This window comes from Buteo buteo, chromosome 10 (genome assembly GCF_964188355.1).
Source record: "Buteo buteo chromosome 10, bButBut1.hap1.1, whole genome shotgun sequence".
Classification (NCBI taxonomy): domain Eukaryota; kingdom Metazoa; phylum Chordata; class Aves; order Accipitriformes; family Accipitridae; genus Buteo; species Buteo buteo.
The window spans coordinates 32,231,795-32,253,712 of record NC_134180.1 but is presented as its reverse complement, the minus strand read 5'-3'; the positions used below and the strand labels follow the sequence as shown (position 1 = coordinate 32,253,712).

Sequence of the window (21,918 nt, the reverse complement as noted above, 5' to 3'; positions counted from 1 at the left end):
GAAATGGAAACTCTTGGAAGCCTCAGGTTACACACAAACTTAGAGATGCTCCCTATAATTTTTTTAATAAAGCTAATAATTCTACTCTAAAAAGAGAAGTTGAAAGGGTTTTCTTTAAACCACTTCCTTCTCAATAAGTTTTGGTCAGTTACTGACTACATATTTGAAAAATTGTCATGAAATCTGCAAGGTTTAAAGCTAATGAGAACTTGGAGCAACAATAAATGAGAAACTCCCTCCACGCATAAAGGAGAGCAGTCAAACACCAGACACCTCCTTGTGCCACCTGATGAGCAAGAAGGTGCTGGTGCTCTTCAAAGAGCCAACCACTCTGGCCTCTGTATAAGTATGGGGCATTAGATGCAGATTAGAGGACAGGTTCGTGGCAGAGGTCACGAACACACACGAATAAATCTTTGAATAAAGCCACAGTATCATCTGAAAGACAGCTGGGTGCATGCATGCCTGTCTGCGGAGTGGTTTCAAACAACAGAAATCTAGTGCCAGCAGCTGAGACTTGGGTCCTGCTCTCTGCACTAGCATCCTACACCATTGCTCCAGGCAGAACAGTAGCCCAGGGACACAAAACCAGTTTCTTTGGTACAGAAAGCCAAAGGTTGACCTAACCTTCCTGCACAAGTTAAATGCCAAATCTTTCGAGGAAAGTCAAAGATGTGAAGAGAACTGGGTCTTTATGTAAGTACAGATGCTGAAATAAGCCATAGGAAGGTTTCACACATTCACAAATGTGATAATTTAGATGACAAATGTAACAAATTAAACCCAACTTGTTAGTTAATAGAATATTTAATTATGTACTATGAATGATCACTTAAAGATTTGGGAATTTAACCAATAATTTTCAGAAGGTGTGAAACGTTCCTGAGCACGAGTTTTTTTTAACGTCTCAGCGCTGTCCCCCTGCATCTCCTTCCACCTTACCTTGTTTATAGCTCTGTTCAGTAATAGTTTTTACTTGTTTCCTTGATGTCTTAATTTCCTGCAATAATACATCTGCCATGAATAATTAAGCAATGCATTTGCTGCTCGCTGAAAGCTGAACAAGTGCTATAAATCAGTTCTGGGACCCTCTGCCAGCACAGACACAATCAGTGATCTGCTAATGCTGGCGCTTCTTTTTGCAGGTGAGAGAAACAGAGCGCAGAAACACCCAAGGAGCCGCGCAGCAGCACCAGGCTCCCTCACCCCAGCACTGGCATTTTGGGAGAGTGCTTGCCTGTGTCTTCTCTTAAGCAGCAGGACTCCAAAGCCTGTTCTAGCATTTTCCTGGTGAAGGACAGAAAACTTAAATGTACTATGTTCTTCACATTTACTTATGTCTTACTTTCTCACGTTCCTGGGTTGTTCCCTCTGATTTTCCTGCTCCACAGGCAGGAGGAGGACAGCAGCAGGAGATGGCCTGAGCATGTCTCATTCCCTTCTCAGCACTAAAACGATGGACTGCAGCGGGTTCTTCACTGTGTTTCCCCCGTTTTCTCCTGCTGCCTGCGGTTCAACACACGATACAGGCTAGAGGATGGTAGAGAAGCGCTAAAGGATCATCTGTAGTCAGGCCCATTACACCCTCTGAAGGTTTATCTTGCTGATTCACGCTCGCCCTCAGACAGCTGGGCATGCTGCATTTCTCACTTTTTTGTATATGAAGACTGATGGAAGATAAGAAGAAACTACAAAAACAACAGCGATAACACTTTCCTACAACACTTCCACTTGCATGCATATCAGGGGAGAGGAACAATAAAACAACTTTCCATTACCAGAACAGCATTCACCTTTTAATTGGAACGAGGTTTACAGTGCAATCGCTTTAAAGAAAGCTCAGCTGCAGAGTGTGCAAGCCTCTCCAGCTTGGCTGAGCAGGTACATTATAAAACTAATCAAGCTCAGGTATCCAGCCAGGCCTAGGAAATGTCAGGGTGGCCATTAGGATTCCACATGTCTTAATTTGAGAATGTCCCCAATTCACTAGAAGGTGCAAAGCCTCAGAAAATTTTTTTAAAGGTCAAAATGTAGAACAGTTCATCATTAAATTTCCCTACAAAACACCCTCACACAGAAACAAACCATATAATGTTCCTGGTTTTAATTCCGTTGACAACAGATTGTACATATTTTAAAAACGTAACACTTAGCAGCTGTGCTGCCAGTCTGCAGAGTTTGCATATATAGTTGTGATATTACCATACTCTATTATTCATAACAGGCAACAGACTTCATTCTTGGTCTTGTGAAAAATAATTGCAGTCTGAAGCCAAGGTTTGACTGCAAAAAACACCCCAACATAAAGGCTAGAGTTTCCAGAATTCAGGAATTCAAGTAAAGGCCTGCATCTTGATTTAAATCAATTCATTTAAGAAGACAAATTTCCTCTGATCTGTTTTTAAGACAGCTTTCCAAGAAGTACATGGCTCTTATATGAAACCCAGGAAAGGAAAAGCTTAGGTGGGCAAATAGCTTTTTCTTATCCAAAACAAATATGCCATGAATTAACCATAATCTTTTAACATGAAGCATGAGATACTCCTATCTCAGACAGTTTTGGGACTCCACTCATGAGACAGAAGTCCACAGGTTGATGCATAGTTATTCATAGGAAGAATAACTACTGGAAGGAGAAGGAAAAAAACCTTACACATCTTCCTTTCCACTACCATTGACGTTAAAAGCATTCTACACAAACACTCATTTTTAATACATTTTCTCTTTCATACTCACAAATAGGCATTAAGACAGATTTTAGTCAGAAGGTCTTACAAAACCTACAGCATCCTTTGCAATTGTCCCCCAAAGCATTTTTTGCTGCCAGAAGCTGTTTCAATGCACCCTGAGAGGGCTGCTGGTCAGAGTTGCTCTAGACAGCAAGCAGCATCACTCTCCTGCAGCGGTCTGACAGGCAGACCCTCCAACTTGCACTGCTGCAGTATGTGCTGCGTTACAGAGTCCAGCGCAACCGCATCAACTTCAATAGAAATATTTGACAATGACTGCAGAACAGCAGAGACATTTGGTGCTATGACAGAGACAGGTTTTTGTGCACCATGGCAGCAACCACTGCACACGCACCGAAACTCCCTGCCTTGGTGCAGCGGCTGCCTGGCCAGCAAAGCTCCTGCAACCGTGGAAGTTCAGATACGGACCTCTGTACATAAATAAATAACATGTACAGAGAGAACAAAACCCCCAGAACTACCTGTTACAATTTGTGGAGCTGAATTAACCATATGGCTTCAGAAGATGAACCACACATCGCAATGGGCAGCTGAAAGACCTTCAGCCAGTGCACAGACAAGGACAAAAAACTAGCAAACCTATGAGTGTTCATGAGGAAGTTACATAGAGAGGATGTTTTTAAGTCTCATTTTGTTAATGGCATAGTCTCCCCTATATTCTCCCCATCAGCTCCTTTCGAGGAGAGCTAGAAAGTCAGAGAAGGACACTGAGGAGGATTAAGGGCCTGGAAAACACTTTCACACAAAGTTACAAAGTCAGATGGAAGAGAGTCATAGTCACTGGAGAGGAGGATGAAAAAGGACAGGATAAAAATATCAGAGTATCAGGCGACCTAGAGAAGACAGACTGGAAGGCTGTACCTTCCTGGTTCATAAATGAAGACAAAGAAACATTCAGTTCAAGAAATAACACTGGCAATTCAAAAGCTATATGAGGGAACACTTTCTGTTTGTATATGAGATTCCAGAAATTCCTCTGGAAATTCAATTCAGTGCTCAACAATCCTTCATGTCAGCAAGCATTGCTTAGCGCCTGACCCGAACTTCCCAGCTGCAGTTTAGCACATTATTTTTTCTCCTAGCACTGGATGGGGAGGACTACCTTCTCAATTAGTCCTTCCATTCTGGCAATGCGATGCTCTAGATGAGATGTCATTTAACTGGAGGCTTTATCAATGCAAGCAGAGTAGAAAGACTATCTAATGTGTCTTCAGGATGGTAATCCTCATTTCTGCATATCACTATGATGTCTGTCCCTCTCAAAACAGCATGGCATTGTTGACTCCTGTATGGTTTCCGATCCATTAGCACTGCAAGACCTCTTCTGTATACCAGCTGTCTAGGCAGTTGTCTCTCATTCTCTATTTATGTAGCTGATTACTCCTATTTTCAAACATCTATCCACATTTCTCCTTATTGACATGCATCCTTTCAGACAGTTTCTCCAATTTGTAAAGATAATTTTGAATTCTAATGGTGTCCTCCAACATGCTTGCAGCTCTTCCCAGCTTGTTGTTGCCTGCAAATTTAATAAGCATGTTCTCCATTCTATGAGAGAGATCATTACTGCAAATGCTGAATGCTACCAAACTGCCAAATACCCACCCTATGAGCAGATGTTTCACAGGAAAAAGTCTCATGAGGGAGCACTGAAAACTTTGCTAAAGATAAATGACATCTACTGCTTCTCCATTCACAAAGCCTGTTATCAAGTCATTAAAGGAAATTAGATTGATCTGACCTTGACAAATCTACATTAGGCATTATTCCTTTGCCCGCGTGGATATAACAATATTTAGAGAGTTGTTGCAATTAACAATGCTTTACAGAAGCAATAATAAAAGTCCACCTTCTTACAACAATTGCTAATTTTACATAGGAAATGGGAACTAATTTGGGTGGGATGAGAAAAGGCAAGAGTATGGGATCTTTCTTTTTGCACCTCCCTAAAATGTGTAGCATTTGTTGGCCATCATTGGAGGCTTACGTTGGGGCAATTCTGGGATAAATGGACCTTGATCTTGACACAGTCCAGCAATGACTGTAACACAAAATAATTCATAGTTTATTCTGTAATTTGACATAAACCTGGAAAACACCATGTGGTATACTGCATAATACTCTTTATACATTAAGTGGAGTTTCTTAAATTCCTCAAAATTATACAGGAAACTGTTCTCATGCAACATACTACAGATTAAAGACAATGCCAGAAATTTTAGCTAGATTTCCCTCAGAAAAAAAATGCTTTATCTGCAACAGAAGGCTGCATGTCTAATTGAAAAGATGTTGAGCAGTGCATAGATGCTGACTGAACAACACATATTCCCAGGGATTCTGTCTTAACGTGTAAAAAACCACAAAATCATACTCTGCTCCTAGAATAAAGACACACAACTCTGCAGCCATAGGAAGAGAGGTGTATCTTAGCATTTGAGAAAAAACCCAAACTTAGGCAGTTAAATATGTTAAATGTTTCATGCATTTACTAAGGCAGAAGCAAGGTTCAACAGGCATCATCAAGAAAGACAAGTCCAAACCCTTGTGGCCTGTAGTACAACCACAGAGCAACTTCAACAAAGAAAACTCTCTATTTGCACAATTGCCTCAAGAAATAGACAAACGCACTAGAAGATGAACTCCACAGTGTCGATGTGATTTAATTCTCTCTGCCCATGTTACAGGCCATGCGCTGTAGGATCTGGAAGACTGCCTCTGCTGTGCACCTCCAGGTCTTAGAACAGCTGAGATGAGACCAGCTCTGGCTACATTCACAGAATGAATACATGGGCAATTTAGTTACACACAAGCTCAGACAGCATCCTTTACTCACATGCACTTAATGATTTAGCATGACAGCCCCTTTATATTATTCAGTCACTTATTTTTCTATGGTTCACCCCCTTCCACAAATCAAGTTCCATTTTCTCTTGACTGCTGAAGTGCATCTGTAGTAACATCAAATGTTTTCACAGACATTTTAGACTTGAGACCTATTAATAACACCACAGTTTGTTTTACAGGGTACAAAGGTACTTTTCCACTCTCTTTGTTTTTAAGAGCATCCAAAGACGATTTTTGCAGAAAGGTCCAAAAAACAAATGTCCAACTCATAAAATACAGCCCCCCATCTTGAACGTTGGCTGAAGACCAAGGAGGGCATATTTCAGCCATGAAATGAACTTGTAAAAAGCTGAAAACAACAGGTTATAACTAAAGAACTTTGTGTAACCCCTGATAAACTGTGTGTAATGGAGCATAAAAAACTATGTTGGAAGTCTATATGCAGCATATATAAATGACAAGTCAACAGCCAGGACCATTACCTGGCACACCGAACAGGAGCAAAGGGAGCCCTTCCAGTGCTTGGACTACCCTCATCATCCTCCCGAGAGCCATACTAAACTCTTTCTAGTCAGCTTGCCAAGAACAAGAAGACTGTGCCAGGATAAGGCATCCCAATCCTTTACATGGGAATATTAAAGTATTTTCTCTGTTTTCCTCTGCAAATTTTACTGATTCCTCCTGCTAGCATACACCCCCCCCCCCGCCATTTATTAAATGCCCTATAAATCAAATGTGGTGAATGTACAAGATAAGTTCACTTCTCTGACAGTTTTCTTGCATCCTGAAACTACTGAAAGCTTCTGTTTGATGCTAAATAGGATTAAAATACATACTAATCTTCTTCACATCAGTATTTTAGCTGGTTTTGGCATTTTACAAGATTTTTCACCACTCATCATTCAGTTCTTCCAATGAATCTTCTCTCTTCTAAATTAAACACTGTGTAAGTACAATATACCTATAGCCTTCTCACTTCCAAGCTGTGTTTTTTACAAATACAAAGATCAAAATCTTTTCTGAAACCAATGCATGGCAACTCTCACATTTACCTCAAAAGACAGAACTTCAGTTTCAAGTTTGAAAACCAAGTGCCATCTCTGCCTTACGTACGGCCCCACAATGAAAGCAAGAGCTTGGCGACATGCTCACATCTCCCACCCACACGTGCCACCAACTGGGTTTGACAAGCAGGTGAAAATAAAAACTCCTACCTGCCAGGCACAGCTGTGCTAATGCCAAAACTCAAAATGGTTACCACAAATGGAGTTTTTCAGGGGCAAAAGATGTACATGAGTAAAGCTGCTGAATATTTCCTGGCCTCTTTAAAACCCCTTTTTCAAAACAACCTTTAACATTAGTAAACAACAGTTGCACTAACAGTTGAAGTGAATTGGGCTAAAAATAAATCTAAAGAAAACAAGAAGGTCTTCTGCACTCTGATACTTAAGTACAGAGGCTCAAGAGTCATTTCTCCTCCCCGCGTGGCAATTAACTTGCAAGGGCTTTTATCACTCACCTTTAAGGTGAGTCAACAAAGTCATCACATGTAGACAGAGTTTAGAATAAATCAATTAAAAAATACATGAAAAGCAGCAAAAGCAAGCAAGAAGAATTCCCTGAGTGCAATCATCTTTTTAAATTTGCAGTATTAACCAGTGCCAACAGTGGACTGATTATGGTCTTTTCTACGAGACCATGGCTACTTCCAGAGAACTCGGTATCGGCTGAAGTAGAATAACCACATGTAGCAGAGACAAACCAAGTCCAAACCTCTTCTTGACATGCTGACTTTATCCAGAGCACTAACTCAGAATGGTCACCCTTGGTGCCACAAACCTCTGTTGGAAAATGGTGGCATTTCCATTTGCTTTAGGTTTTGACCAGGTACTATGTACATATCTCAATCCAATTTTACAAAATATGTTCCTGGAAGTCGTATTGTTAATTACTGAAAAAACAAAATGGAAATAATGAGTAATACATGCAATGAAGAGCCATCTGAAAAGCACAGCAGGACTGCAAGTTCATTCCAGCCTGTACTACATGAAATGGAATATATTCTGCAATTATTTCTTTTTAATACCATGTGAATGCCCCTTATTGTGAAGGCTTAATGTTATGAGCATCAGAGAAAGCCCAAACGTAACTGACATTCATGGCGAGGTCTAGCATTGCAGGCTACAATTCATATACAAATGTAAAGCCAATGTTCACTATAAAACGTGCTTTAGTTTAATTCAGTAATCATATGTTGGTAAAGTGTGCAAGGCAAAAGACAGTAAAGTGTGCAAGGCAAAAGACAGTAAAGTGTGCAAGGCAAAAGACAGTAAAGTGTGCAAGGCAAAAGACAGTAAAGTGTGCAAGGCAAAAGACAGTAAAGTGTGCAAGGCAAAAGACAGTAAAGTGTGCAAGGCAAAAGACAGTAAAGTGTGCAAGGCAAAAGACAGTAAAGTGTGCAAGGCAAAAGACAGTAAAGTGTGCAAGGCAAAAGACATTTCTTTGACTTAAAACTTTCAGTAAGCATGCTACAGTGTTTTCACATCAACAAAATAAATGTGATTTGTCTTTGGCATAGACAAAGCATTGATTCTCACAAGGGACTAAATACAGCATTCAATTAAAAGTACACCACTGCTTTTCAGCTACTGATACATAAAGACAGACATCTTACCAGAGAAAAAGCATCCATGAACAGATGCTTTTTTTCCCCCCCTTTTTAAACCAAACATGTTCACCATCAAAGAAGATTGACTAACATTTTGAGCAAACAAATTTCATACTCTTAGCTGTTCACAAAAATGAGCTTGATCATCTTATATTACAGTATCATTCTGAAGCACCAATATAACAGACACATAATCAAACAAACAAAAAAAGCATCCCTATTACCACTTCATTGCTTTTTACAACTGCTCAGCTAAAACACTGAAAGCTCCAGCAGACCCCATACTTTTCCCCCCATCTGACATCAATATTACTACTAGCAAGCTGCAGCATGACAAACCATATTATTTTATCAGTTTCCTGGCACTCCTTTCCATCTGCAAAGAACGTCACCATCACTACTATAGGATATTTTAAATATCTCCTTAAAATACTCACAGCAGCCTCTGCAAATAGTCACAACTGATTAACATCTGGGAATAAATGCAACTAACTTGCAACTAGATTTGGAAAGTACCAAGACTGGTAGTCAGCTAATAAACTGGGCAAGATTACCTGTACAGAATTACTCAGACGACTGGATGAGCTGGGATCCAACAAAATACATTTTCACGTACTTAAAGGCAGATATTAATGAGCAAAAACCCCAGTCACACTAATGAAATAGGAGTTCGCATCCTGAGAATCAGAGGCCCAGAAAGGGGTTCAAAGGTCATTATGGAGGACCGTGTTCCCAGCTCAATGCTATGTTTAAAAGGGCTAAAGTGCCTTTGTACTGTGGCAAGATGTGGTCACTTCTCTTCTTGGTCCTGGTCCCTTGACTTTAAAAAACATATTGAAAAGTCTGGAAGATTAGTGAAAAAACTGTAAAAACCATTTCTGATCAGGAAAATCAAGACCAACCCATTTTTCTACAAGAAAAAGGACAAACCTTCAGCTTGTCTAACTCTCTTACACTCTAACTTGCTTCTCAGGGAGATTGCATTAAATAGCAGGAGTCTCCGGCCTAGCTGACACAGGTTACAACATCCAGCGTTTGAACCCAAAGCACACATAAATGAAGCTTGAAATAAATACAGATTTGTAGAAGTAATGATTATTTGTCATTTTTACAGATCACATAGGAGATGGGTAAATTCTCTACCATTTAGTCTTAAAATCATGACTTGATAGCCTCCTAAAAGCTACATGCTAGCTCATCCACAGCTGTTAAAAGTAGATGTAGAAATTACTAGCTGAAATTATACAGCCTGTGCTATGCAGGTCAGAGTAGAAAACTACACTGATCTGATTTCTGGCCTTAAAATCCATGAATCTACACTGAAAATAAAATTTTAAGCAGGTAGTTTTACTGTTTTTCTATATCACCAAGCCAGTAAGCACACTCTCTCTCACAGAACGTGTATTAAATACATCAGCCCCTCAACATCTGCCGCTGTGCTGGGTAACTTACATGGACACTTAAACACAGGAACTCCCTTGTGAAGGCAAGAGACTAACTCTGGTTACGCAGCTCAGTCTGAATGATGCAAATGGCAAGTGAGACTGTTTAGCCCTGCAGAGCAGCAGTAAGTGGCTTAAACAAGGAGCCATAGTGTAGAGGCAAAAGTCAGAGCCTACACCATGGTCTTCAGGCAAACCACTGGCCCCAGGATGTCCCTGAAGACTGACAACGTGCTCAGAGCTGCCTGAAGAGCAAAACCCGGAGTGAGCTTCTCTGAAGTTACTACATCACCTCTGTGGGCTCAGGAGCCAACACCCACTGAAGGCCAGAAGACGACACCAGGAAGGGATCACTCTATATTTATGCTGTTCTTACATCCTCCATAGGTCTCTGTACTGACCACTGCTGCATTAAGGGATTTTGGACTAGGCGGACCTTTGATCTAGCAGCTGATGTTGACTGATGAATGATGTTGGCTTTAACAATAAATAAAAAAGACAAATGACAATGCTGTGACCTGTTGTAGGTAGCAACCCAAACAAATTCACATGACTCCTGCAAGTGCTGGAGCTAAAAGGGGCATGGCTATAAATGCAGAAAAAGATCTGTTGTCTACTCTATACATGGCCATTTGCCCTCACAGCATCCCTCCTACCTTGATGTCTGCAACTTCAGTTATAAGCAGGCAGCATTTAGATATTTTACAGAAAAGTGCAGAAACCATGTATACACACATATATATATATATATATGATGAGTAAGGACACCAAAAATAAAGCTGCACAATAACTGTGGTTAATATTTCAACCTGTCCCTTAATGATGCAACCCCAATGCCTCAGGTACAGGGGTTTCCCTAAACAGTATTTTACATGTTCTTTTCACTGATAGAATTTGTCAAGCTAGTCGATGCAGAATTGCAGAAGATTAGTATTTACCTGTACTGCAATACCTGGATCCGATCATACCAATTACACATAATCACTACGTGCAGTGTTTGGGGACAGGCATGCAAACAAGAAACCAAGAAGCAGAAACAGATGCAAGGCAGCAGCGGAGAAGCCTCAGGTCCAGCTTTTGGGGTGGGACTCTGCTGCCCAGCTCTGCAAAGCGGCTGTTTTCCAGACTTGCACAACAGCAAGTATGTCCCGCAGGGTGGCCTGAAGCAGCTGTATTTGGAGCTGAGCTGCTGTGGAGGCATCATTCAGGTTATGGAGCATACAAGGCAGAGCTGAATCAGGGAGTCAGAACCTGCCACACTACTCCTGGGTCCCAGGAACACAAAACAGTAATGGCAGACAGCAGAGCTGGGACACAAGGGGAACCAAGCGCCCTAACAAACACTCCAGCACTCTTCTGTCCAAAACCTCCAGACGGCACTTCTGATGCAATGCAAAATCCCTGGCAAAACAGAACTCACCTGGAGCAGCGTGTCTAGAAAGGCTATCAGTACTCTTCCTTTTCCCAACCTTCACAAGTATCAACATCTCACCTTCCTATTTTCTTTTTTAATGTGTCTCCTCAATCCAGTTAGCATCCAAGAAACATGGTTGATTGAAAAAAAAAAAAGTATCTGTACGACATGTATACCTTTCAGATGTAAAGCAACTATCTCTTACAAGGGGCAGGGCAGCCTGGAGACACTTGAGACTTAGGGTCCTTGCTTACCAGAGGTGGTGAGAGCCAGAGACCTGCCCTCATCAGCCCCAGCTCACTGCTGCAACCTTCCCCCACCCCCTCAAACAAAAGCCAAGTTTGCTCTTATCTTTAGAAATCAAAAGGTGCAAATTGTTTATTTATCACGTATCACTTCACAGGTAGCTGGCCTAATAATGCCTTAGTTCTTTCCTTCTACAAGGTCACTTTTGAAGTGGTTTTCTTCCTCAAGCCCTTTGAAATTCTGTGCAAGACAAACCAAGATGTATTTCAGTTAGAAAAGACTTTGGATGGGTCACCTAGTCTCTTCCTTTGGCTAATGAAAGCTGTGCCCAGGACTTCAAAAACAAAGCCTAATTTTTAAAAAACCAAGCCAACAACAAAACACACTGCTGATGATTTCTGATGACAGTATTGATTTTTTCCTGTTTTCTCTGTATTTTGTTTTGAGAGGGGATATTTTTGTTGGTTTTTTTGTTATTTTATTAGAGTAACTGACATATTTCCAAAAGCTGGAAAGGAGCAACTTTTAGTTGACAATTGAACTGAACATTAAATGAAATCTGCAAATCCATTTTTCCCATGTGCAGTCAAAAGCTGACAGACGTGGAAGCACAGAGTGCATTAAAAAAAAAATGCAAGCAAGCTGAGGGAGAAAGTGTAAAACAGCCCTCCTGAATCAGCTCTGAGCTGCTCTAATGGAATTAGGGTCACCCTGACAGAAACACAGTCAGATCACAGAGAAAATTTAATAATTTCTTACTGCAGTCTGTAAAAGCCGGGGAGGATTTGAAAGTGCTTTCTGCCAAATTAGCACTTCTGTATCCACTGTTCACGCGCATGTGCCCCTTCCCGCTCACCTTCTCCTCCCAGCACCCCACCGGAGAGGCCAGGAAACCACTGCTCCTGTCCTGCTGGCAGGAAGGCACCCAGCGAGCCCTTCTTTTTCTAACACACTGCCACACGTTTAACCTTTGGATGCCCCTTCAATTCCACAGCTCTGACATTATTCACAGCTCCTGTGAACTCAATTCCAGGAGAGGCATCGCGGTGCACGCCCGGCACTAATTCCGCTAGGCGATACGTATTCAATCTGTTTTATCTCAGGCGTTAACGTCTAGCTATCTGCCGGTTGCCTAATTGTCAGGAAGCTACGGCAGCGACACTGAAATGTGTTGCGACAACAGCAGCTCCCCGTCGCAGGCAGGGAAGGTGGGGAAGCCCGGTTGCGGGTGCTCCCCCAGCACCTGGCCGTGAACCACGGGGCAGCCTGATGCCAAGGATACAGCACAGCCCATCCCCAGCCCTCCTTCCCTGCCCTCGATCCTCGCTGTTCCTACAAAAAATGATTTGGGGGACTGACTGCAGGAATTCCAGGGATAAGCCTGCTCCCACTATCACGTTGCTTTTAATTGGGGAAATGTAGAAATGCTTTGCAGATACAGAGCCTACCCATCCCTCCCAAGCAGCGCTGCAATGGGGAAAAGGAATAATCACAGTGAAATCTCAGGAACAGCCATATTACATCAGGAATCCATGTAAATAAACGGTCTTTGACTGGAGCCAACAGGATGCTTAGGGGACCAAAAAAAACGAGCAGGGTGCATATGGGGTGCTCCTTTCACAGCATCCCTCTCTAACTTTTACAGTCAGCTCCAGTGTACATATATTATCATACCTTCCCCTTGCCCTTCACTGCTGTCCTGAACCAGGACTCCCCCAATGCCATATTCACTATCGTATCTTGCCCGTCTGCATCACTGATGGCATGACATGAAATATTCAGGGTTTGAGGATGATTTTTCCCCCCTGCAGAGGTGCAGAGCAGGCCCTTTCACACAGCTCCTTGCCACTGAGAGTTGGTGGCAAGATTCAGTGGGGTAAGATAATAGAAAAGCTGTAAATTGCTAGAATACACAGAGCAACACTTTCTATCCTAGGAAACCTTCGGTTAATCCATGGTGGCTGTGGCGGTTAAAAGGTCGTTGTCCTCCAGATCTGCCTTCCAGATTAGGAAAAATAATTCAGAGTCATTCTACACCAGAGAAAAAGGCATACATACAGATACACTTGCTTCTCAACACAGAAGTATTCCACATCTGAGACACCAATATTTGGATCTAGGCCTGTGAAACGGGGCCAATTTTGTTAAATTTAAGCATGTGGAAGTATTCCACAAAATTAGCGAACCATGTCTAGTGCTAGTTATCCTCAAGCCAAGAACCGTCCTAGGACATCTCAAGCTCCACCAGCTTCCGCATACCTGATGGAGTGATGCTTCTCTCCTTTGCAGGGGCCAGGATAAAGATAATGAACCTCTGGGAATTTTTATACACCTCAGAACATCAAACATATACTTCTCTGTGCCAGACTCCAAAATGGGCTACAATGTGTAGACATAAAGTGATCTAAATAAGCATCTTCCAGCAGCACCAGCAGCCAGGGAAGAAAGCTGAGGAAGGAGACAGCAGCTGCCCTCAGTTTAACTGGGCAGCTCAGACTCATACAGACAATCCATTGCCTGTGCAAGTCATCCCTAGTGACAACAGAAGTAGTGAATTTGTATCTTTTCTCACCTACCCCCTTCACTCTTCTCTCCAGCTTCTCTAAATTTACTCCTTCCCATTCAGTCAAGGACATTTAGGACCCTCAGTCTGTTTTCTCCATTCAGCCAGGCTCCTAACCAACATGTATCAAGATCTCCTTCAACTTTCACATAATTACATCTTAATTATGAGCCTGGTTGACTAAAGCTGGAGTGAGAAGCAGATGGTTGGTGGCAGCTCAGGAGGTACATCACGGTCACCTCTCTGCTCCGACTCAAGTATCCCAAGTATCCCAGGAGCCCTGGGCGCTTTCAAAGGCATGGAGCATTCACAACTGCCAGAGTCTGCAATGAATGTGCAAGCATTTGGACACTGAAAAACTGGTTCTGGTAAAAAAAAAAAAAAGGAGGGGGAGTGGGACTGCACAAATACTTGGGGATAGTCTAGCAAATACACATGAGTTATGAAAACCAAGACTAGGCAAAGAACCCACAAGGTTTCCTGCAGTCTTCATACAGGTATTTTCAGCAGTGCACCATCAGCCAAGTTTCTCTCCTCTTGTCTGTCCACAACAGCATTTTGCGCACAGCTTTGCCCTTGGCCTGGATGGGGCTAATCAATGCCTGCGACAGCAGCACTGTAAAACTATGAGGACCATAGGCATGGACACAATAGCTTGAAGCATGACCCCAAGGAAACATTCCACTCCAATGCTACCGAAATACAGGTGTAGGAGAGCTACACCAGAAGGTAAAAACTTGCACCCTTTTCCCAACAGCTCTGAGAGCTGTTGGGGAAACAGCTCTCAATCACCTGCTGACTCAGGAGACATGCCTCAGTACTACACAAATTACAAGAGCTGGTAAAAGAACAAGGAAAATAAAGTAACAGGGATACTGTGACCCCAATAGTTCTCTCTTCCTCTGCCCCAATTTTCTTTACCTCATCTGTACATGTTAGAAATCAAATTGTCAGGTTTTGATCTTGCAGCTACTACAGAAACTCTTCTTGCACTTGAATAAATTTTGTCAGCCTTTTTAGTTCTATTTGTGCCCCTTCACACACATACTGTTCATCTGTATTGCACACACTGGAAAATAAGAGATTGCGGGGGTGGAGTGTTATCCCTTAGCCATCAGTGTTTCCAGTACAAACCAAGAAAGTTTAACATTAGTTGAAAGAAATTTTACAAGGTATTCAAGCTTTCCAAAACTGAATGTTACTTACTGTCCGCTCCTGCTAAAGGCAGCATCAAGCAGCAGAGGATGGCTGCTGGCACAGTGAGTACTGGCACGCAGAAGTTAGGCACCATATTCCAAAGTAGAGCAAGTCCTCTTTAGATGGAGGCAAGTGGTCAGTACATCCAGTGTTACAGACACAGACTTACTCCTGCAAACCAAGAGAGGAAGAAAAGGAAAATGATCAAATATGACACACAGATTAACTGCCAATATACCAAACTGCATTGTAAAGACAAAGTTACAGATACTTTTAAAGTGAAATTTAACTCTGTCCTGCTTGAACAGTAGAGATTCACGTTGATGTCCCCAAATCCAGTAAGCTGTTTTCAAGGGTCATGAGGCATAAATGCACACCCATCTCCAAGTTTATCTTCAGATCCAGTCTCTCTTATGGCCGACTAATACATCCTTTAGTTGTTCTTTTTCACAAGTAGTTCTGAAGTTACATGTTACAATAGAAGGAACAGTCTTAAGCTCGTGTAACTCCTCCTTCATCCACCTGCCCAAGAGAGACACACTTGATTACATATGTAGGGTGGTTTGCAGTCAACTACATGTTAAGTGTAGCTTGGCCCATCCAGCTGGGCTGGTGTACACCAGACAAGTCTCAACGGGTGCAAGCAGGAGAAACAGAACCTGAACTGAATCAGCTGTCAAGTTCACAGGGCTACCAGAGTCACAGTAGAAGGTTATTAAGAAAGCGTCTATAAAGAGAAGCTTTACCCAAAGCAAACACCTACGCTTCAACCTCCCAAAAATGGAGAGGAGGACTGTCTAAAAGGATTGAGGATTGGATATTCCTTCTCCAAAACACAGCAAATTATCTTGGAAATTGGCTTAATTTGGGCATCTGCTTGGATATAGAAATACAAAAAATTCCTTGAAACTGAACCAAAAAAGGTAGGTATTTAAAAAGAATGCAAATTCTGTGTATCTGCCTTCTTTATCTTTTTGTGAGCGTATACTCATTTTACTTTCACCTGCAAGTCTAAAGTCTGCCTGTTAAGACAGATATTAAAGGAGCTAGCAAGCCCCATTCCCTCAAAGTGACAACACTCGGCAGGGACAGGGGCTCACTCTTTCAGTGCTGGGCATCTCAACGCAAGCTCAAGAGTCATTCAAAAACTGACAAGATTCTCCTTCACGAAGCTGCAAGAGTTACCGAAAGTTGGCCACACAGCACTAATAGTGAAAAAAATCTCGTGCTGGCAGATGCCAGCCTGAGCGGACCCCATGAGTATCCCTGAAGCAAAGTATCTGCATGTGCACAGCCTGTATGTGGCACGACCCACCACTTCTTGTTGGCAGACATTTCACAAACACATTCAAGACTGCTCTAACAAAGGTATTTTTGCATTTTGCTGGGGTTTTGGAAGAGGAAGTGTCTGGGTTTGTTTGGGGTTTTTTTGAGAATCACTGAGCTTTTGATGGAAGTATCACATGTTATGAACATGTTTACTTCTGTCAAAAATAAAGTGCTTAAAGAATGCCAGCAATGACAGTGCTGAGGGAAATCCGCAAGAAATCTCAAGAGAATCTACCTAGGCAAATATTTACATTGCATCATACTAACAAACAGCAGATCATGATTCTTCTCCATTCTGTTACTGTATTTGCACAGTAAATCTTTTCACACGTTATAATATCACACAAAACAGAGAAATCTTTATTTATGCAATGTCTTCTACGGCCAAGACATCTGAAAATACTTTACGAAATAACCTAGTTCTAACCTAGATGCAGAGAGAATACTGATCATCTCATTCTGCTTTTATTATCTCAATGAGAAAGCATAAATCCAAGTAAGCTCAGCAGCAAGATTTTGAATACTGCAAAAGACGCTCTTCGTACCAGCCGCGCACTCAGTTCTCTCTGTTGCTCTCCAACCTCCATATCCTCATTCATCTCTCGCCAAAGAATTACTAAAAGCACCATTAACGTGTCTTACACCACAGAGACAGATACAGATAGTTGTATCTTTATAGCTGCATAAGCTCTATTCCAACGGGAAACTCTGTTCAGTCCCCAAGCAGTTTGCCTGGTGTTAGCCAGCTCTCCAGATATGGCCCACACGGGAATGGGAAGAAGTGCCTGGATTAAGAGTGAAGATAATGTCTCTAAATTCTGCGTGTACGGTGCTAATTTGTGCAGCCCAGAGAAGCGAACCCACTGAAGCACACTTTAAGCTGCATTACATCTGGCTCAACAGCAGCCAGAATCTTAAGAGGCTACTCTTCTTGGTGGGGGAAAAAAACCCCACCAACAAGGGTTGAAATTACTGTGTCAAAACTAATGATGTGTGTCAAACTCTTTCAGATTAGGACAGAGAACAAGTTTTACAGGTGGTGCTGAAAACATTTTAGGTAGGTATCAGACCAGATTGGGGATGAATAGCTTTCAGAAAGCTTTTCCTCTTTCATTCACTTCCATTAACAACAAAAGCGTCTGATCTAATGGTGTATCTTGAGTGCAGATTGCTCAGAAGTCATGTGAATGGCATCTCCACAGCCCTCATTCAGGAGTAACTCTCAGGAACACAAAAACCTCAGCTAAAGAATAGGTCTGCCTCTCAATTTCTCTCTTCTTTTAGCAAATGTGATCAAGCTTCTCTCCAGTTTCAAGCTTGACAGATTTATAACTTTCCTCTCAAGCCCATGAGATACATACAACGCACATCATGCAAAACTGATGAATTGTCAGTTACCCTACCAGATGCTTTATAGACTTGATCTTTTTGCAACTGTTTAGTGCTCTATAATAATTTACCATCTGGTAGAAAAGCCAGATTTTCTTATGCAAGACTGCTGTCTGTCCCTCCAAAGTTAATAGAACACCTTTAGCCCTTAACAGGATCAAACTTTGCTGCTTCCTCTTTCCATGGTTGCTCTGCCTATGGAATTGTCGTCTGCATTCAATATTTAAAGCCCTTTAAATTGGAATGTTTTAAAATTTTATAAATCTCAGTAGCTGTCATTCTCTTTTGAAATTGAAAATATGAAAAAGCCTCTCCCAGTGGTTCAGCTCTCCCATTTTTAGAAGCGAGGTGTTCTCTCCCCCAACAAGACAACCCAATATTCAAAGCAAGGTGGCAGGGTGTTGGCTGAAGCTCAGTTAACCCTTAGAAGGCCAGCGTTACTCTAACAGTTTTGAACAGCCATCTTGAACCAATGCTAAAGGCTTCCTTTCCTGGGACAGAAAGGCAGCCAAAGACAGAAAGTAGCTATAAACCAAATAATGTTGGTAGATTTTAGTAACGAGCTAAACACATACAGAGTCAGTATTGCTTTGGTAAAATCAAGACCAACAGCAACCCACCAATTAATGCTCTTAAGATTCTTAGGGTGTCTTTTGCCCCAATAACCTTACGCCTCTTCAAGCTGCTCTCTCTTGCACCTGGAACTATCTCCTGTGCACCAGATAACCTCAAGTCCCTTCATTTGAAGGCCTCCTTTAATCTCACTGCTTTGGCTAGCATCTCACAACTAATTTCATTTGGGAGCCCAGACACTGTAGAAGAAGGTTTTTCAAAAATACACATACATTCTCATTGTTACTTCTGCATCTGGTCCTGGCAATATTATAAACTCTAGACCACATAACCCAAAAGGAGGCTGAGGCTAAGCACTCCAGATGGCTTTGTAAAAACAGCTTTGGGTTTAGCAAGCTAAAATCCTGCCTCTGCTCCAAACTCAATGTTAGAGCTACCGAGCGCTACTTTGGCAGAAAATTAGAAAGTGGGAAAGCACAACAAAAAAATGGCAAAGTTCATTTAAATATAGCTGACTTTGCCATGGGGCAGGTGGATGGAAAAGAGGCAGTCCTGAGAACATTTTTGGAACCTACATGGTTTGATTCTTTCAGACAACCAGAAAAAGCTGGACTCATTTAAAACAGAGCCAAGAATACCAACAGCTCATACGGTACTAGGAGATTCTGGCAATGACTATGTCCCACAGGAGATGGCGAAGAGATTAGAAAAAGCAGTCAACTTTAAAGAGTCAAGAGGAATTTCAAATCAGCACTGAATAGCTCATGTCCTCTATGAACTCTTCTGGAAGCTAAACTGAACTGAAGCAAGTGTCACGTGGGTCACTAGCCATGAACAACAGCATGGTGAAGAAAAGCACCCCCAAAGTAAGCCTGCCCATTGCAAACCAGGGACAAAAATATTGCACTAAAAATCGCTTTTCAAGTTTAAGCTACTTTGCATCCCAAAGTATCTAACAAGTCAGCACAAAAACGTTCCCTCCAGGAACCCCTGTACATCCACAGAACTGCCAGGTTCGGTTGCGTGTGTGACTACTGACACCGCGTTCGCTGTGAAACACAGTTAAGAGACTCTAGAAACTTACAGGGCAGGAAGGTAAGCCCAGTGCATAAGTAATGTCCTTATCTGACCTGGAGACGTAACAGTAGCTTTTCATAAAGGAACCTGAAACAAATGTGTTTGCTTTTCAAGGTGGAAACTTCTTAAACGTTCTCAACATGAGCCCAAGGATGCAGGTCAGAAAACACCAACTAGATGCCACCCAGATGATAGTAAAGATGGGGCTAAAACTGCATCAGCTTCTCCCAACTCTACCACATGCGCAGCACATAATGAAACCCAATTTTCCTTCTGGACACCTACGCACAACTTTGTATTTTACACAAATACCCTGAAGGGGAACCAGTGCTCCAGAGACACCCAATCACCACAATACTTTGGGGTGTCGCACAAACAATGGGAATCAAGAACTGACCAAGCGAGGAGGGGGCACATGCCACGCAAAGTAATGAGGCAGCTATTTATTCTATTAAGAAATAAGAACAATAATTGGTTACGGCTCAACTGCTTCACTCTGTATATATCGCCTCATCTGTGCTCTGAAGGAGGAAGAGGAAAACCATGATGCACCATATAATTCAAGATCATCTTATTGCACACATTAGAAGTTGTAGAAGCACAGTTACACACAAGTTAATGACTTTTGAATGTTTCACTTCACTAGATTAGTATTCCTTTAGCATAGATTTCTTTGTGCTTTTCTGCGAGAAATATAATCTAAAGAGACTTGGGGAGTACAGCAATATGGCCAAAAAAGACAAAACGAGTCTCATTTCACTCCAAACTCCCACATGCAGGGAACGTATTAGAGAGATTCAGTGGGGAGATATATGAAGATGGCAACACTAGCTTAGATTTAGGGAGGAACTTGATATGAACTTGCAATACAGTAAAAAGGCCAAAAGCTAAAGCAGCTGCTACATGAGCAAAGGTATCACCTCCAGGACCCAGGTGCGAGCAGGCATAGAGCATCAGTTTGAAGACTCTCAAACCATCTGGAGAGAAGGGATGAGCAAAGCAATTCAAGAACCGGGAAGGATAAAAATCTCTGTCAAGTCACAAGCGCTAGACAGACTGGCTAAGCAAGATGGGGATTTGATAACCATCTGTAAGTACATGAAGGATACAAACACCAAGAAAGGAGTGGAGGAGTATAATTAACCACGGGCATGTAACTGTGAGTAATGGCATGAGACAGAGCAAAAGAAAGTGTATGTTGAATATTCTCAGTAAAGTCTCCAAAAAAGAAAGAACAAAAAAAAAAACCAAACCAAACAAAAAAACAACACACAACCAGAAATGACCACAGCAGGAAAATGTTTCATCATCTGTTTGGATGGAAATTAAAAGCAGGGTGGAAAAAACCAAAAAGAACCCCCCCCAAAATATCCCGTAATGGGGGGGGGGGGGGGGACGGGGGGACGGGACGGGACCAGAAAACCTGAACAGAGGCAGATTGGTATGGGGAAATAGATAAAACAGCAAGAAGAATTCAGAAGTACTTCAAAAAGATTCTCCTTATTTTGGCAAAGCCTTAAAAAAACCCAAGGGTGAAGCCTTTAGCAACAAGCTGGCCCAGCTACAGATCTTTGTGATCCTGAACACACAATCACAACTTGACCCAAGCGGAGAAGCACAGGGAAAGAGAAGCTTTTCAGCAGGATACAAGCACAGCTTGGATACTCCTGTCAGCCTTATTGGCTACATTGGCTTCTGATGATATTAATTTCTGAAAGTGTCATTGCCTGCAGACAATCCTAGACAAAAAGGAGTATTTTTTTCCACTGGAACAATGATTATGAAGGGCCCCATTAAATAACTACAGTGATAAGTCAAAACATCCACTTAAAATATAGATCAGCCTTGAGCCTCAGAAGCCCAGCCATCATTCACAATGAGCACTAAATACAGATCGCTGTAGATCACCCTACCCAAGTGTATAGGCTCTTAATGCCTGCTGTAAAGTCTCCTTAAAAGAAGTAGACTATTGCATATCACCCTTTCAACAGAGGTATTTCACACTTACAGAATAGGCCCAGCAGTGCAAACAGATACATGGATTAAAAATCCAAGGCAGTAGAAAACTCTGCAAAAATTAAAAAGAAATTCAGCTATTCCTTTAGCTATCAGCAAACTCCGCTAATGTGGAAGAACATGCTCATGAGCCAGCCACTTCCTGTGCTTTTTCTAAAAATTATTTACACACATGACGATATATTATTAATACAGGTGACCATGCCATTACAGACTTGCATTCAGCACAATGGAAAACAGTGTAAAGATTAAAATCACAAGGCACCAAGTCTTCTCCTCTAAACCCCAAATCCTTGGCATCGAGTTCCACACATCCAGGATGTAGAACAGAATGTTTTAAACTAAAGAGAGAAGAGCCGAGAAACACAGTCCTTCTGGGCTTGCTGCTTACAACACACTGCAGCTGACTG

General features: G+C 41.9%; 1 protein-coding gene across 6 annotated transcripts in view; it reads right to left on the bottom strand.

Annotated features, from left to right (window-relative positions):
- Positions 1-21,918, bottom strand: part of PTPRF (protein tyrosine phosphatase receptor type F) — a 393,406-nt gene that overhangs the window by 239,735 nt on the left and 131,753 nt on the right. For 5 of the 6 annotated variants that reach the window (XM_075039254.1, XM_075039258.1, XM_075039253.1 and 2 more), the window contains one exon: positions 15,134-15,295. In XM_075039254.1, the coding sequence (XP_074895355.1) occupies positions 15,134-15,218 (85 nt within the window). In that variant the 5' untranslated portion in view covers positions 15,219-15,295. Of the gene's footprint in view, positions 1-15,133; positions 15,296-15,395; positions 15,477-21,918 lie in introns of those variants that run through there. The other variant, XM_075039256.1, reaches the window with a different exon arrangement.